The following is a 15,502-nucleotide window of genomic DNA, read 5'->3' on the forward strand; positions in this document are numbered from 1 at the left end:
TCTCACATTACTCAAGATGTATTTATAAAGGAGATTTTTCTGCGTTCCCTGGAGACGGTGTGACAGTAATCTATAATGTATTATGTAGTAATGATGCAATGATTGCAGCAACAGTGAATCATTCCTGAGGAATCGGTAACACGAATCAATATCCTGCCCCCTCAGTAGGTAAAGTAAGTTCTGCCGGGGTTAATACATTACCAGTGCACTTCATTTAGGGTGAGGCTAGTTATAACCACATTAATTACTTATCATTACGTCCAAGCCCATATTTCAGAGAATTAATTTATGGTTAGTGGTTAAAACCAGGATAGCAGCCTTTAGGATACATCCACACGTAGAGGAAATGCTACAGATTCTCCGTCTCTAGATTTGCAGGTGAAAATTACACAGTTTGGATGAAACTTTTTACAAGTTTCTACATGTTGCAATAAAAACTGCATTTTTCCATTGATACGCGGTGACAAGAAAGCAAACTGTGCAAATTGGGATACAAGAAAGGTCCAGGAAGGGGGCGAAACGTTGGGCATATTAGTATTGTTGGATACCCATGATAATCTCCCAATAAAAATATCTTTATGAATGTGTTTTCCAACAACAGATTTTCAATCCAGCAAGTCCTGTATTCTTCTAAGCCCTTTCCAGTAAAGGGAGGTGAAAAAATCCATATGGGATATATGCAGGTTTTCGTGTAGACTCAACTAGGAGTTTTCTGGAAACTCTACAACAGATTTTTACATTTTTTTTCTGTCCCGTGTGGACATGCAGTTATAATAGTCACACCCCGCATCCTATAATGCTAAGACATACTTAATATATGTAGCAATTACTTAATATTTAACTGTTCAGTACTGTGGCTAGTGGCCATGTTCCCAAGATTGGCAGATGATATGTTGTCCCCAAATACTGGTAAAGTTTCTGTAGGATGAAGAATAGTCGCCTGCTGGAGAAAGTGTTCAGACTGACTCTTGTAGAGAGTCACAAGGGCACTAATTTCCAAATGGTCTATTAGGTGTCTAGAAACTAGCTTGGTATACATGGTGAGTCTTCCTGTATGCCATCTGACCCATTCTACAGAGGGGACTCTTCAGTCACATAACTCGTCCCCCTGCAGTCCTGAAAATATGTTCTTGTAGTGCAAAAACAGCTTTTGACGTTATCTCTCATTTGTTTTATCGCACATCCAGGTATCATTGAAGACCGTCCACTCTGTTCTTGTCAGTCCGTATGTTCAGGGTGGCAGACACATCTCTCTGATCCCTGAGACCACATTCCCTTAACACAAGAAGACTGTATTGTTGGAAACTTCCCTTGAGCCAGGCGTAGCCGAGGCAAGACAGAAGAGGACACTGCTCCAGAGATGGGCATTGGTCGGAATCCCTCATCTAAGGCAATGGAATCCACAAACTCAACCGATGGGAAGTACGAGGAGGAACCAAAACACACAACCTTCTTCACTCTACCGGTAAGGGCGATGCGTAGAGATTGTTGTCTTTTACTATCTTCCTAGCATCCTCTTGCCATAAGGGTAGGATTGAGTTCATGGACTGGTTTGCAGTTGTTGGCTAACCTAGGACTTAATTTTCAAACTTGTGAACACCCCTTTATCTCCAAAGGATAAGGGGATAACTTTCCGGTCTTTGGGGTTTTGACTGCAGTGGCCCCCACCGATCCTGAGAACAGAGACTGAATGGAGCAGGGGTCAATCATGTGCCCTGCCTCTCCATTTCTTCTAATAGGAGCACCAAATATCAGCTGAGCACTACGCTCAGCAATTTCCATCACTCCCATTAAGAATGAATTGAGCGGTAGTGCACATGATCGACCTCCGCTCCATTCAGCTTCTGTTCTCGGGATCGGTGTGGTCCATGGTGGTCGGACCCCCAGCGTTCAGAAAGATAACATCTATTCACAAGGGGATACATTTATAAAATGACAACTACCCTTTAAGTCATTAATTATAACTCATATAATACCACCCATGTGATGGGAAATGTTTTGTTTGTCCCGGCCCCCCTGCCCTCCGCCAAACCTCGGGAGTCAGAGTAATTTTCCATTTGTCATTCTACAGAAAATCAGTCTTGTATTGCATGTTAGCCTTTATACAACTGGATTTTTTTTTAGATTTATTTGTTTAGTGAGCACCCAGTCTGCAATTTCTAGCTATAAATGGGCTGTAATCTTACCAGCTCCTCTTGTAAAGGCGTAACAACAGCTCTTAATCCAAAATACAACTCCTGTTAATGGTTTGGCGCTTTATGGCGGTGACACTTCCCATAGTAAAATTATCACGGAGCAGGATAGCATGGGATTACTTTTCTTCAATTTAATTAGTGTCAAATGTGACTCCCTTTTTCACAAGTCCTCAGGGCTTGGCCATACTATTGAAGCCTGCTCTCTGGGCTACGAGACCGTATTAGCGATTCAAAGTCAAACTGCGGTTTCTTACTAAATCCATAAGAATTTGTTAGAAATAAAATTTTGACATGGAGCAGTGTACGGTGTATTACGAGCGCTCGCGGTGCCTATAATACTGCCCCATAAGTGCTGCTGTACAAGGTTCCTCCTCTTCTCTACGTTTCTCAGAGCCGCTGTTAGGATCCGAGGTGCAGGTATATTGTCCTCCTTATTGGGACCTGAGCCATGCAGATTATCACAGTTGTCCCGTCTTCTAGATCAGGAGGAGGATTACACGTGAGTAGGATTTGCTCACTTGCTAGGTCTGTATTGCAGGTGGCAATCTGATGATGCCCGCGCTTTCTAAGATTATAGTCTTACCGGAAATGGTTCTTTATCTACTGTTTCTCAATGCTCATAACCTCAACAGCCTGCATTCACCTGCCGGCCAAAGAAGGTTCTCTTTCTTTTCATTGCAGTGTCAAAATACCTTAAATCTGATAAGGCGTAGTTTATTACTCGGATGTGTTTTAAGTTTTTCCTTTTGATGTTCGCAATGATTTGCCGAAGAGAAGCTGTGGATTTTTTTTCTAGGAAGTGTGTCCATTAAGTACTCACGATGAGTGTCTATGACAGCGTCTTATAGTGTAAGTTGTCTTTTCAGAGAGGAAGAAGTCTTGAGCTCTAGCGCCACCTATTGGAAGTAGCAATCCTAAAAGTCAATATTGACCCTTTTAATAATCTTTACCACATGACTTTGGATAAAAGCCAAACCAGAATCTCTATTTGTTGACTCTTGTTTCAGGGGATTGCCCCTCATCAGTGCAAAGCAGGAGATCTGATTTGGCTGAATGAGCGGCCTCTGACTGGGGTCCAAGGGGTACTGGTTCTCCATAGAGAAACTCCATTGTTATCGTGGAAGATGTAGGCAGAGAAAGTTTTTAACTATTTTGTTTTTTGTCTATTTGATCAACTGCCGGAAGAACCATAATCACTTTAAAGGGGTTTTGAAGCTATCATCTATAAGTTCCTGATCGCTGGGGGTCCAACCTCTAGGACCTCCACAGATCTCAAGAACTGGTCTTCTGAAGAGCCCTGTGGGAATGGCGCGGTGGTCCATAAAGTACACAACTGCTTAATTTGTTTTTTTTTTAAGTGCAAGTGCTGAAGACAAGCCAAGAACAGCACTCGGCTATCTCTGGCACTTCCATTAAATGTGAATGGAGCGCAAGTGCTCATGAACATCCACTACTTCATTCACACAGGGCTTTTCAGAGACCCGCTTATCTGGATTAACGGGAGTACCAACAGTTTGACCCCCAGCGATTATTCCCTGCCCTAAGGATGGGGTATAACTTCCAAACTTGAGAAAATCTCTTTAACTGCATTTTGATGTCTTTCCCAAGAGCTAATAATCATATAAAATAACAAAATGAATATTTCCTTACCAATCTCTCCTATGCCAGCCTTGTCCCCTGCCAGTCTGTTTACCAGGTCTAGGGATGCCATGTCAGTATGACGTGTGACCATTTCATCTGGTGGTTGGTCACTGCAGTCACCTCGGGGTGTAAATACATGACTGATACAACCAGTGATTGGCTGCAGCGGTCCTGTGTCGCCATGCCAAAGCTGAAGACCGATAAAGACTGGTAGGTATTGGAGAAACTTTGGCACAGATATCACGGTGAAGTGGTAAGGTAACAAAAAAAAACCCCTCCTTTTTATTAATTGGGCATTTGTGAAACCTTTTTATAGACTTGGATAAACCTTTCAAAGAAAACGTAGCGGTCGTTGATGCCCTTTTGTCACTTTGACGATTTGTCTTGGAAAGTGTAGAAGTTGTAATTCCTATATATGCAATTACTCCATTATATGTCTGCGTATAGATAAAGGCAGTCAACATAGATCAATTTGCTGGCGTGGTAAAATCTACCATGGGGACAACAGCCATCGGCCCCATGCACCCAGGATATTCTGCCTGCAGCAGCGTGCATCAGCATACCTAATATTACACTGAATAGAGATGAACATCTCGTCCATTTTGATGACGCCGGGGTCGGTGATGTACTGGCTCTCCCGGCAGTCATTGGGACGTCTTGACTCTTTTCCCTTGCCGGCTGCGGAGCCTGATTCTCGAGGGTACGATTTCTCCAAATGATGCACAAGACCGCACTGTGCGAAAGCATTGGCTTTGTCATTAATTTGTTTTGTTGGATGCTGCTGATTAAAAGGTTATCTGCGTCTGCACGCAACATGGAGCGCTGATATTTAAAATCTTCTATTAAAAAGGGTGGAAAAAAAAAAAAGTCTTTAATGATCTGCTGCATGCCCTAGATCTGCCGCTCTTATCCAACTGTCTGGTTACTATGGAAACCTGCTCCTTGCCGCTCATTAAAGTAGCATTCTTTATGGTTTGGGGAGAAGATCGCACACCCCTCGCCTCATCCCGTATTCTTATATCCCAAAATGTGACACTTTACGAGTATGCTAGTGAGGCTGTCGTTATGGGGCCGGAACGGACATCATTGGAGTGCGGCCCTTCTGCAGTAATAACTCATCGCTTGCATCCATGTATGTGTGTATATATAATATTGTATATTATATTCATATGTGTTCAGGGCTGTGTCTGGCTGAGATTGCAGCAGAGTTTGCCGTCCCAGCAAGGGTAGATCACCATAGGGAAGGGACCGTCTCCTCCAGAAAGATTGACGTCTATGGAGAGCAACTTTTACAAGCCAAAAATGTCCATCAGCTAAGAGTGTGTGCACACAGTTGTTTTTTTGTTTTTTTGAGCAGGCCCGCTTCAGTAACACTTGAAATACTCTTCTCGTTCATTTCTATAGTATAACCACTTGGCTGTTCACATGTCCTGTCTTTTTAGCATTTTTCTTTCTGCCTCAGGCTTAAAAAAATTTAAAAAAATGCTGGCAGGGGGAAAAAAAAAGTACATGGAAAAACTCAAATCTGCTTCAAACTAGGCACTAGCCAATCAAAAGGCTGCAAAACTCCTTCCAAAATGCTTCATCATGGCTCTGTGCACACGGCGTTTGGGACGCCTGCGCAGCCGCCGGAGTTTTCGCTCACAGCTGTCCTTTTCCTGAAGCCGATTCTCTGGCGGTTTTTGTCGTGTTTTTTGTGGCGGCTCCGCTTTGTACTGTATGTTACTGAATTTTAAAACCCTAATATACACCAAATCAGCCATAAAATTAATACTTGGTAATGGATTTTCTGTCGCTATGTTCAAGGTTATGTTTTGGAGCTGGAAATCTCCTTTTTTCTGTAATAGTATAGGTTAAATGACTGTTGTCCCTATCTTGTGAGGAGGAAAGTTCAGCTTTGGCTACAATCAGGGTCAGTACTGTTTACTGTAGTTTGTTGGGTAAGAGTTCAGAGGAGCTGATTGTAAAACTGAGATAAGAATAAAGTACCTAGGAATCAGAGGGGCCGCAGAGTCTACATCATTCTGAATGAATTCCCAATTGTCTGCTGAGGGCTGATAAGATGCCCATCTTTCCCACCCACTAATATATATTGTAAGTGCCCATTGTGTGCTCTTACTTAGCTGGTTGGGGCCCTTTGCTGCCCAGGGATCAGTGGTGTAAACTCTGGACTTTGATGGCATCTATAGCATTGAACATGGCAGCGCTCTTGTGCGTAATCTCTTGACTGCTTTCCAGGCTCCGCATTGAACAGATGCATGAGCTTCTGCTGTCTGTACATACGTATGTGATGATTGCCTATAGTACCTGTGCAGAAGACTTCTGCGGTCTGTACATACGTATGTGATGATTGCCTATAGTACCTGTGCAGAAGACATCTGCGGTCTGTACATACGTATGTGATGATTGCCTATAGTACCTGTGCAGAAGACATCTGCGGTCTGTACATACGTATGTGATGATTGCCTATAGTACCTGTGCAGAAGACTTCTGCTGTCTGTACATACATATATGACGATTGCACCTGTGCAGAAAAAGCAGAGCCAGGGAAGGAGCCATGTGATTACCTACGTGACTGACGCCATCTTGATTGCTATGGATGTGGCTGCACGTCTGTCCACAGTTTACACCACTCAACTCTGACCAGCAGGGGGCATGAACCTGTTGCACAGGGGCGCAAGCAATCTGGGTATTTCTGGGTCAGAAAAGTTTAGAGAAAGGCCAACCCCTTTTTAGGCTCAGTTTTTTTGTGACTTTTTGACTCTGCGTATTTCCACTGCATCATAAACGCAGCGTCTTACTGTTCCGGCAAAGTGGATGGGATTTATAGATATCTCAAGCCCACTTTTTTTTCCTTTCATTTTTATAAACTCTGTGTGAATTGACCTGCGGTGCGTGTTTCAAAACTGCACATGTCAATTTCTCTTGTGGGTACGCTGAGTTTTATGTGCAGATTTTTCCCATAGACTTGCATTAGATGTGGAAAATCCACAAGTAAAAATGCACATGCAAATGAACATGCTTTTCCATAACAGAAACACATCAAAAATGTATGGAATTCGCACATGACGGTATCAATAACGTTTTGTCAAACCAAATACCCGGAAGTATAAAAAACAAAGAACAAAGTAACTTTATTTAAAACCTGGCATATCAACAAAAGAGAAAAACCGCAGCATAAAAAAAAAGTGATAAAAACGTATGTTAAAAAACGCAATGAAAAAAAACAACCTAATTTACAACTTCAAAAACTCACTAAATACTCATCGTGGAAACGTAGCCAAAAGGCTTAAGTAGGATTATATGAAATATAATGTGTTACATTTTTATAAATAAAGCTATTTAAAATATTTCCATTTTTTTATTTGGGTTTTAATAAAAAATATGTAATGAATCAACTCTGCAAACAGTTTTTTAGTTAAAATTCATTTTTTTTTTTTTTTACATGTGAGAGGAACTGCATTGTCCGACTACACAGTATATGTAGTCTGTTACCACGGAGACTCATTCTTTTTTGTTGCTGTAGATTTGCACATTTTATATATAGCGCTAAAGGTGGATACACTGGGACTCGGCACAGAATGACTGTTGAAGTGAAGTTCCGCCGCTCAGTGCTTCATGGCGCAGCCAGTTATTTATACACCTTCCCAGCTGCTTGTTTTACCTCCATCTCCACCCCCTTTTATTTGATTGACAGCTCTGGCTTCGTACAGCACGAGAAGGTTGGAGATAGATGGAAATCAAGCGGCTGGGGATGGTGTATCTAAATGATTGGCCGCGCCGTGAAGCACCGAGTGCCTGTGCTTGGTTTGAACAGTCATTCTGTATGTTGGCAGAGTAACCTAAGAATATTGTGCTTATCTTCTTGTTTATTTAGAATATTATTGTAATTATTGCCGATTGGCACAAGATAAAACCAGGTCGCCACCACTCATTCCCAGGTGGAGGGTTGGCATATCAATGCTATAGTACCAGAAAAGTGGGTCACATTGTATATCAGGTTATACTGTGTATTTTCTTTACGGATTTCACCCTCTGCAATGGATAGGGTTATACGTGAAGATTATGCCTTTCATGGATTTACCTCGGGATCCAAGGGGTAACGTTTCTCCTTGCGGAGAGTGACATGTCAAGGTGAGGAGACTTTGAAGCCTCAATGCTCCTCTGGGAAGAATGCAAATTGTCTCTTCAGAGAGGAAGAGGATTAGAACTCTAGTGCCACCTATTGGAAGTAGCAATTCTAAAAGTCATTATCGACTCTCTAACGAGCCTTGTCACATGACTTGAGACTGGAGAAGAGCAAATGTTGTTCCTATCTTCAAAAAGGGTAAGAAGGTGGACCCAGGGAACTATAGGCCGGTGAGTCTGACTTCTATACCAGGAAAGATCTTTGAACAAATTATTAAACAACATGTATGTAAGTACATGGATAAGAATGAAGTAATTAACCAGAGTCAGCATGGGTTTGTAACTAACAAGTCATGTCAGACTAACTTAATTTCCTTCTATGACAGAATCACTGACTGGGTGGATCAGGGAAATGCTGTAGATATAGTATATCTTGACTTCAGCAAAGCATTTGACAAAGTATCTCACACCATCCTTATTGAAAAAATGACCAAGTATGCAATGGACCAGGCAACTGTTAGGTGGATTCATAACTGGCTTAGTGATCGGACTCAAAGGGTGGTTGCAAATGGCTTCACATCCAGCTGGATGAATGTCTCAAGTGGGGTACCACAGGGCTCCGTCCTGGGACCTGTATTGTTCAACATCTTTATCAATGATTTAGATGAAGGAATTGAGGGTAAACTGATTAAATTTGCTGATGACACAAAGCTAGGAGGGATAGCTAATACTAGAGAAGCGAGAGAGAGGATTCAAAAAGACCTAAATAAACTGGAGCAGTGGGCAGCAACCAACAGAATGGTTTTTAACAGGGAAAAATGCAAAGTACTACATCTGGGCAATAAAAATGAAAAAAGCATATACAGAATGGGAGGAATAGAGCTAAGCAACAGTACATGTGAAAAAGACTTAGGTATACTAATAGATCATAGACTGAACATGAGTCAACAGTGTGATGCAGCAGCAAAAAAGGCAAATACAATTCTGGGATGTATTAACAGAAGCATACAGTCTAGATCACGTGAAGTCATTATCGGTCTTTACTCCTCTTTGGTCAGACCTCATCTGGAATACTGTGTACAGTTTTGGGCACCACATTTTAAAAAAGACATAGACAAACTGGAGCAAGTTCAGAGAAGAGCGACCAGAATGGTGACTGGTCTGCAAACCATGTCCTATGAGGAACGGTTGCAGGATTTGGGAATGTTTAGCTTGCAAAAAAGAAGACTGAGAGGAGACTTAATAGCTGTCTACAAATATGTCAAGGGCTGTCACATTGTAGAAGGATCATCTTTATTCTCATTTGCACAAGGAAAGACTAGAAGCAATGGGATGAAACTAAATGGGAGGAGACACAGATTAGATATTAGAAAAAACTTTTTGACAGGGTGATTAATGAGTGGAACAGGCTGCCACGAGAGGTGGTGAGTTCCCCTTCAATGGACGTCTTCAAACAGAGGCTGGACAGACATCTGTCTGAGATGATCTAGTGAATCCTGCTTTGAGCAGGGGGTTGGACCAGATGACCCAGGAGGTCCCTTCCAACTCTACCATTCTATGATTCTATGATAGTTCTTTCTCTCTGAAGAGACAATTTGGATATTTCCCAGAGGAACACTGCGGCTTAAAAGTCTCCTCACCTTGACATGCGTAACACGTCACTCTCCGCAAGGAGAAACGTTACCACTTGGATCCCAGTCCGACGCCTCTCACCCAGCCAAAACAGATCTCACACTTTGCACTGACGAGCGGCAGTACCCTAAAACACTGTGTCTGCAAATTGAGATTCTGATTCTGGCTTTTATCCTAAGTCATGTGACAAGGCTCGTTAGAGAGCCGATATTGACTTTGAGAATTGCTACTTCCAGTAGGTGGCGCTAGAGTTCTAGTCCTCTTCCTCTCTGAAGAGACAATTTTGCATGGCTTTACCCCAAGTGATATTGGAGAAGTCTTGTTCAGGGGACAATTAGCCGCTTTCCTTCGTGATGCACTGGATTTATCCCCCATGAATATGTATGTGATGGATACAATGAATAAAACAGAGGGGATGTTCTTTTAAACCAGTGATGTAATGCGGCTGCTGACATTGTTCTTGAAAGGACTGATTACTTTGGCTTTTATTTCATTGTATGTGACAGTCCAATTTCCTTGTAGATTCTTCCCCCGCTTCTCAGAACAGATCGCTTACTCTCCCGAAAGCTGCTGAGTCACTGGAAGTCATGGCGTACGCTGAAAAGCCGGTTTGTCCCTGTTCGGTGACGTCCATCTCGTGACACTCCATCAGATTGAGCAAGCTCTTGCTTATCTGTAGCCTAAGGTCTTTACTCCCAATTTTTTTTTTTTGTTTGTTTGTTTGCCAAGCACAATGTGAAAATATTTTTGATGTCTCGCTTAAAGCGACAGCGTCACCTCCAGCGTTCAGGATCTACACATATTTCGTTATTTCACTAGTGCGATCAAGCCAAAAAGATGTAGTGTATCCCTAGTGATGTAGTAGAGCTGGGTAAGAAACCACTGGCACTAGGGCTAGGGTAAAATTGCAATTCTGGGGATGCTGAGAGTTGTAGTTTCACAACAGCTGAAGTACTGCAAGTTGCTGAACCCTGGATTAAAAAATGGGGAAACGTGTCGATCTTTCTCTTCTTCTTCTTCTTTTTTTTTTTTTTTTTTAAATTTATTTCCCACGATGTTCCCATAAATTTAAGACCTTTTTGGAGGGCATTTATCACATTAATACATTTTTATTGCTGGTTTTCCCTGTAACTTGGGTTGGTATATTCGCCCCAGTTACAGTGGTGATGCATCGTGTTGACTGTGTCTTGGGTCCCTGCAGTTCCTGTTCTCTTCCCATGATCACTGGGGGGAGCACTGACAGCTCTTCCTATACTGTATAAACAGCACTTTCCCGTTTTTCAATGGGAAAATGATGTTTTGGCCATTTATATGTAAATGTCGCTTTAGGGAAACTAACACTTTTATAAACTGGAGCCGACCTAGCGATCAGCTGATACTGCCATAGAAAGCGTTGGCCATCTTTTGTCAACTGTCTTGCAAACTGGGTAGGATAGGTGGGGTTTAGTAGAACTGTCCCCTGATGGGTCTTTTGGGTACTTATAGAGTAACCATCGTTTTTCCCATAAATCAATAGTACACTAAGTAAGAAACTTTGTAATATGTCTTATTAGAGAAATCCACGTCTTTCTCCTCCTGGACTAATTTTTCATTCAACACTTTAACTCTAAGGGCTCATTCTCATCTGTGTATAAATCGGACGAGTGCAATCTGATAAAAAATCGGACTGCACTCTCACTAATGTTGTTAAATGATCCAATGCTCATCTGTGAGTTTTTTTTCTCGGCTCCGTTCGGACTGAGAAAAAAAAAATCGCAGCATGTTGCTAGTGTCTGCGTATATCAGACGAGACTCACCAATGCAAGTCAATAAGTGCGAAAAAAAAATTGCGTGTGCTGTCCGATTTTTTTTTTTCTCCCCCCTCCCGCACACATCTCAAAGGAAACCTGACATCTCATCAGCCAAGTACAGTAAATTCACAGCCCGAACTGTCAGAATAGAATAGATAGAAATATGTCAGTGAGCTATATAATCAGTCCTTTGCATGTGTGGTTTTCTGTACTTGTATTTAGCTAATAATTAAATTAATGAAAAAAATGGCATGAGGTCCCCCTTATTTTTAATAACCAGCTGAGGGGAAGCAGACAGCTGGAGGCTCTTGTTATTCTGAGAAGAGGGCCAGTATTCATGCATCTTCCCAGCCTATTAACAGCTCACAGCTGTTTGCAAAGCCTTTAGTGGTTATTTAAAAGGGAGAACCTCCACCCCCCCCCCCCCCCCCCCCAAAAAAAAATGACGTGTGGTCTCTCCTATTTTTAATAACCAGCAAAGGCTAAGCAGACAGCTGCCGGCTGTTTTAATAGGCTGGGAAGGAGACATGGATATTGGCCCCTTCCCAGGCTAATAACATCTGCATCCATTAGATGCGGCAATTCTGGCGCTTAGCCTCAGCTCTTCCTGATTTGACTTGGTGCATTGGCAATCAGGGTAATGGTTTTGGAGTTTGTTAGCTGACATCAAGCCCAGGGGTTAGTAACAGAGAGGCAGCTGTCAAACAACTCATTACTACCGTAGTCAAACGAAATAAAAACACACACCACAACACACCACACACACACAGTCCTTTAATTGTACAAAGCACTCCTTGACAATTGCCGTCTTTTTACCCATTTATTACCATAAAAAGCTAAATATTCCAAAGGGGTGCACCATAAATCTATAATATGGGCGTCTCACTACGATCCCCGACTCTGCTACATGCAGAGGCTGTGATGAGCGATGACATCAGAAACATGACCACTCACCATGGCTGCTGGAACACACAGAGTAGTGTGTAAATCCGGCTGCTGTGATGGGCGGTGATGTCATTAAGGTTATCACAGTTCATAGCCAATGAACTGTGGTAACCTTAATGACGTCACCGCTCGCAGCGCGAGAACCAGCAGCGTCAGTAAGGTTACCAACCTATTAATATCAGCCTGCAGCTGTCTGCTTAGCCTTTGCTGGTTATTCAAGATGGGTGTGGGGGGATCCCACATAATTTTTTTGATAACCAGTAAATCTACGCAGACAGCTGTGAGCTGTTATTAATAGGCTGGGAGGCTCCATGGAGAGTGGCCCCTTCCCAGATGAATAACACCAGCCTCTGGCTTCCCCTCAGCTGGTTATTAAGGGGAATCCCACACCATTTTTTTCAAACAAATTATTTAATAATTAAAATGAAAGGCACTAAAGGGTGCTAGTTTATTTTATGTAGGGGGCTTGTGACATTAAATATCTACAGGACATCTATCCTATTTTATCTATCTATGTATATAAGATTGCTTTATTAGTTTGTAAACTAGCTTTAAATGACAGAGAATTACAGTATGTAAAAGATGATGTTTAAAACCGATTTCATACGGTTGCTACTTGACAAGAATTGCATTGTACTTGCATGACACTCGTCCAGCTTTTCAGGGTCCACATCAGAGCGATTTTATGTATGCCGAGGAGTGTGATCCCTAAGGGTAAAATCTGTATTAAATGAAGTCAGACTTTCCCATGACTTAGCTAGGAGGTGACAGTTGGTGCTCATAATAGTCTATGGAGGAGGAGGAGCTAGACGCAGACCTTCTGCTCTAAGTTCTCCTGGAATGGCAGTTACACTTAAACTGCAAAATTTGGGACAGCTAATCTGTTGGTATTTGCCGGCCATTTAAATGGTAAATTATGTAGTCCATGGATGGGCCAGACCACTGTTGTTTCTTTTAAAGGGTTTCTCTTTGAATAGAAAACAAATGAAATGTCATTGTGAATAAATTCCTTTAATTAGCAAAACACATATGTTTTGTCTAGGGAGTGGCAATCTCTGTAGGGCATTAAATGGGCTGCCATTTAGTTAGGCTGGGAGAAACGTGTGGTGCCTGTGAGCATATGCAGTGTGACGCTCTGCTGCTGTGACCTGGAGACAGCTTGACAGTACATGGGATATAACATTTTAAAGTCACAGCAGAGGGATTTCCCACTGCACACGCTCAGACACCTGACCTAGTAATATTGTAGGCCAGAGAAAATTATTCTCCCCCCTCCTCCTCCTATTCAAAAGGGGTTAGAGTTTTGAATGGTAGGTGGTGGGATAGGTTCAATTCGGAAAAATGTGTTACAAGAATGACACACAAAATGAATTAATCAATATTTCTATGATTACACAAGATTGTACATGATTGGATATGTGCGTCTATTTTATTAGTTATTATGCTTTGCTTATATAGCGCCATCTATTTTTGCAGCACTTTACAGATATCATCATCACTGTCCCCATTGGGGCTCACAATCTAATTTCCCTATCAGTATGTCTTTGGAATGTGGGAGCAAACACGGGGAGAACATACAAACTCCTTACAGATGTTGTCCTTAGTGGGATTCGAACCCAGGACCCCAGCGCTGTAAGGCTGCAGTGCTAACCACTGAGCCACGGTACAGCCTATATGGCCAAATATTGTTTTTGTATGTATAATATAGTCTATATCTCTCTATTTCAGCGCTGTGGTCCTGCCTGTCTCCTGACATTAACAATGTTGTGTGACGGCTGGTTGATTCTAGAGTTCACACTAAATTTTTGGGTAAAATCAGTATTCCGTAAAGAGATTTTATTTTTATTTTTTTTCCCATTACTGGGATAAATGACAGTTAGTACTTTTATAATTCTATGAAGAGGGGAGGAGCTAAAATCAGATTCAGACATTCTACTGCAAGTTCCACAAAACTTTGAGCACCAGCTATTCTCCTCTATCTCCATAATGGGAAGGTCTGTATTAACTGTAGACTGATTTTACTCATGAATTAAGAATATTGGTAATGAATGATCAAGTCCAGGAGGAAAAAGAATCGGATTTTCATGGGACCTATTGATTTTAAGAGAAATAATAATCTAAGACAACGGTTATTCTTTAAAAGGACTCTTTTTTTTTTTTTTTTTTTTTTTTCAATCTCCGCTAAATAATCACTAATTCACAAAAGATTTTTCCCAAACGAAAATTTCCAGAAAGATTTCATCTTCGCCGTCATAGTGAACGCATATGGCGAGAATGACTGCATCTATGAGGCGAGTGCTCGCCAGGCAATCATTCGGTCAGTGGTTGCTTAACCACCTTTATAACACTGACTTCCCAACCTCCTAATCTGAAGGTATAAAAGTACAAAACACTAAGTCATGTGGAGCCGTCAGGACCTTTTATATGGTTCCAGAACAAATATTAGTTTAGTGTAAATGTTGGATTTCCAAAGGGCAGCTCCGAATAAGGGAGTAGATTTAAAGGGAGAAAAATTATTAAGTTTTATACTGCTTGTTAGAACTCGCGCAAAGATCAGCTAAGCCGGTTGTGTCCTCTGATACGGTCGCCTTCATGTTGTCCAACGGTTACGGTCGCCTTCATGTTGTCCAACGGATACGGTCGCCTTCATGTTGTCCAACGGATACGGTCGCCTTCATGTTGTCCAACGGACATGGTCGCCTTCATGTTGTCCAACGGTTACGGTTGCCTTCATGTTGTCCAACGGTTACGGTCGCCTTCATGTTGTCCAACCCACACGGTCGCCTTCATGTTGTCCAACCCACACGGTCGCCTTCATGTTGTCCAACCCACACGGTCGCCTTCATGTTGTCCAACCCACGCGGTCGCCTTCATGTTGTCCAACCCACGCGGTCGCCTTCATTTTGTCCAACCCACACGGTCGCCTTCATGTTGTCCAACCCACGTCTACTTTTTATTGATTTCTAGAGTGTAAGAAAGTAAGGAGTTTCCTTGTATGACGTTCTTCTATCATGAACAATAGGCTAAGAGGTTTCCGCTCTCTAAGTATATAATATTAGAAGATCACATTGGTGAAGTCTATCCTCTTGGACCACCACTGATTAGCAGAATTAAAGTGATCATTTCAAAGTTACAATCCCCTTTGATCTGCCCAAAGACTTAAAATCGAGG

General features: G+C 42.0%; 1 protein-coding gene across 2 annotated transcripts in view; it reads left to right on the plus strand.

Annotated features, from left to right (window-relative positions):
- The window catches only part of SLC23A2 (solute carrier family 23 member 2), a 122,825-nt gene that overhangs the window by 50,274 nt on the left and 57,049 nt on the right, over positions 1–15,502 (plus strand). For both annotated transcript variants that reach the window (XM_073653653.1, XM_073653651.1), the window contains exon 2: positions 1,188–1,465. In XM_073653653.1, coding sequence (XP_073509754.1) covers positions 1,361–1,465 — 105 coding nt within the window. In that variant the 5' untranslated portion in view covers positions 1,188–1,360. The remainder of the gene's footprint in view (positions 1–1,187; positions 1,466–15,502) is intronic.

This window comes from Phyllobates terribilis, unplaced genomic scaffold, assembly GCF_046119375.1.
Source record: "Phyllobates terribilis strain yellow unplaced genomic scaffold, ASM4611937v1 Scaffold_11__3_contigs__length_659146591, whole genome shotgun sequence".
NCBI lineage: Eukaryota > Metazoa > Chordata > Amphibia > Anura > Dendrobatidae > Phyllobates > Phyllobates terribilis.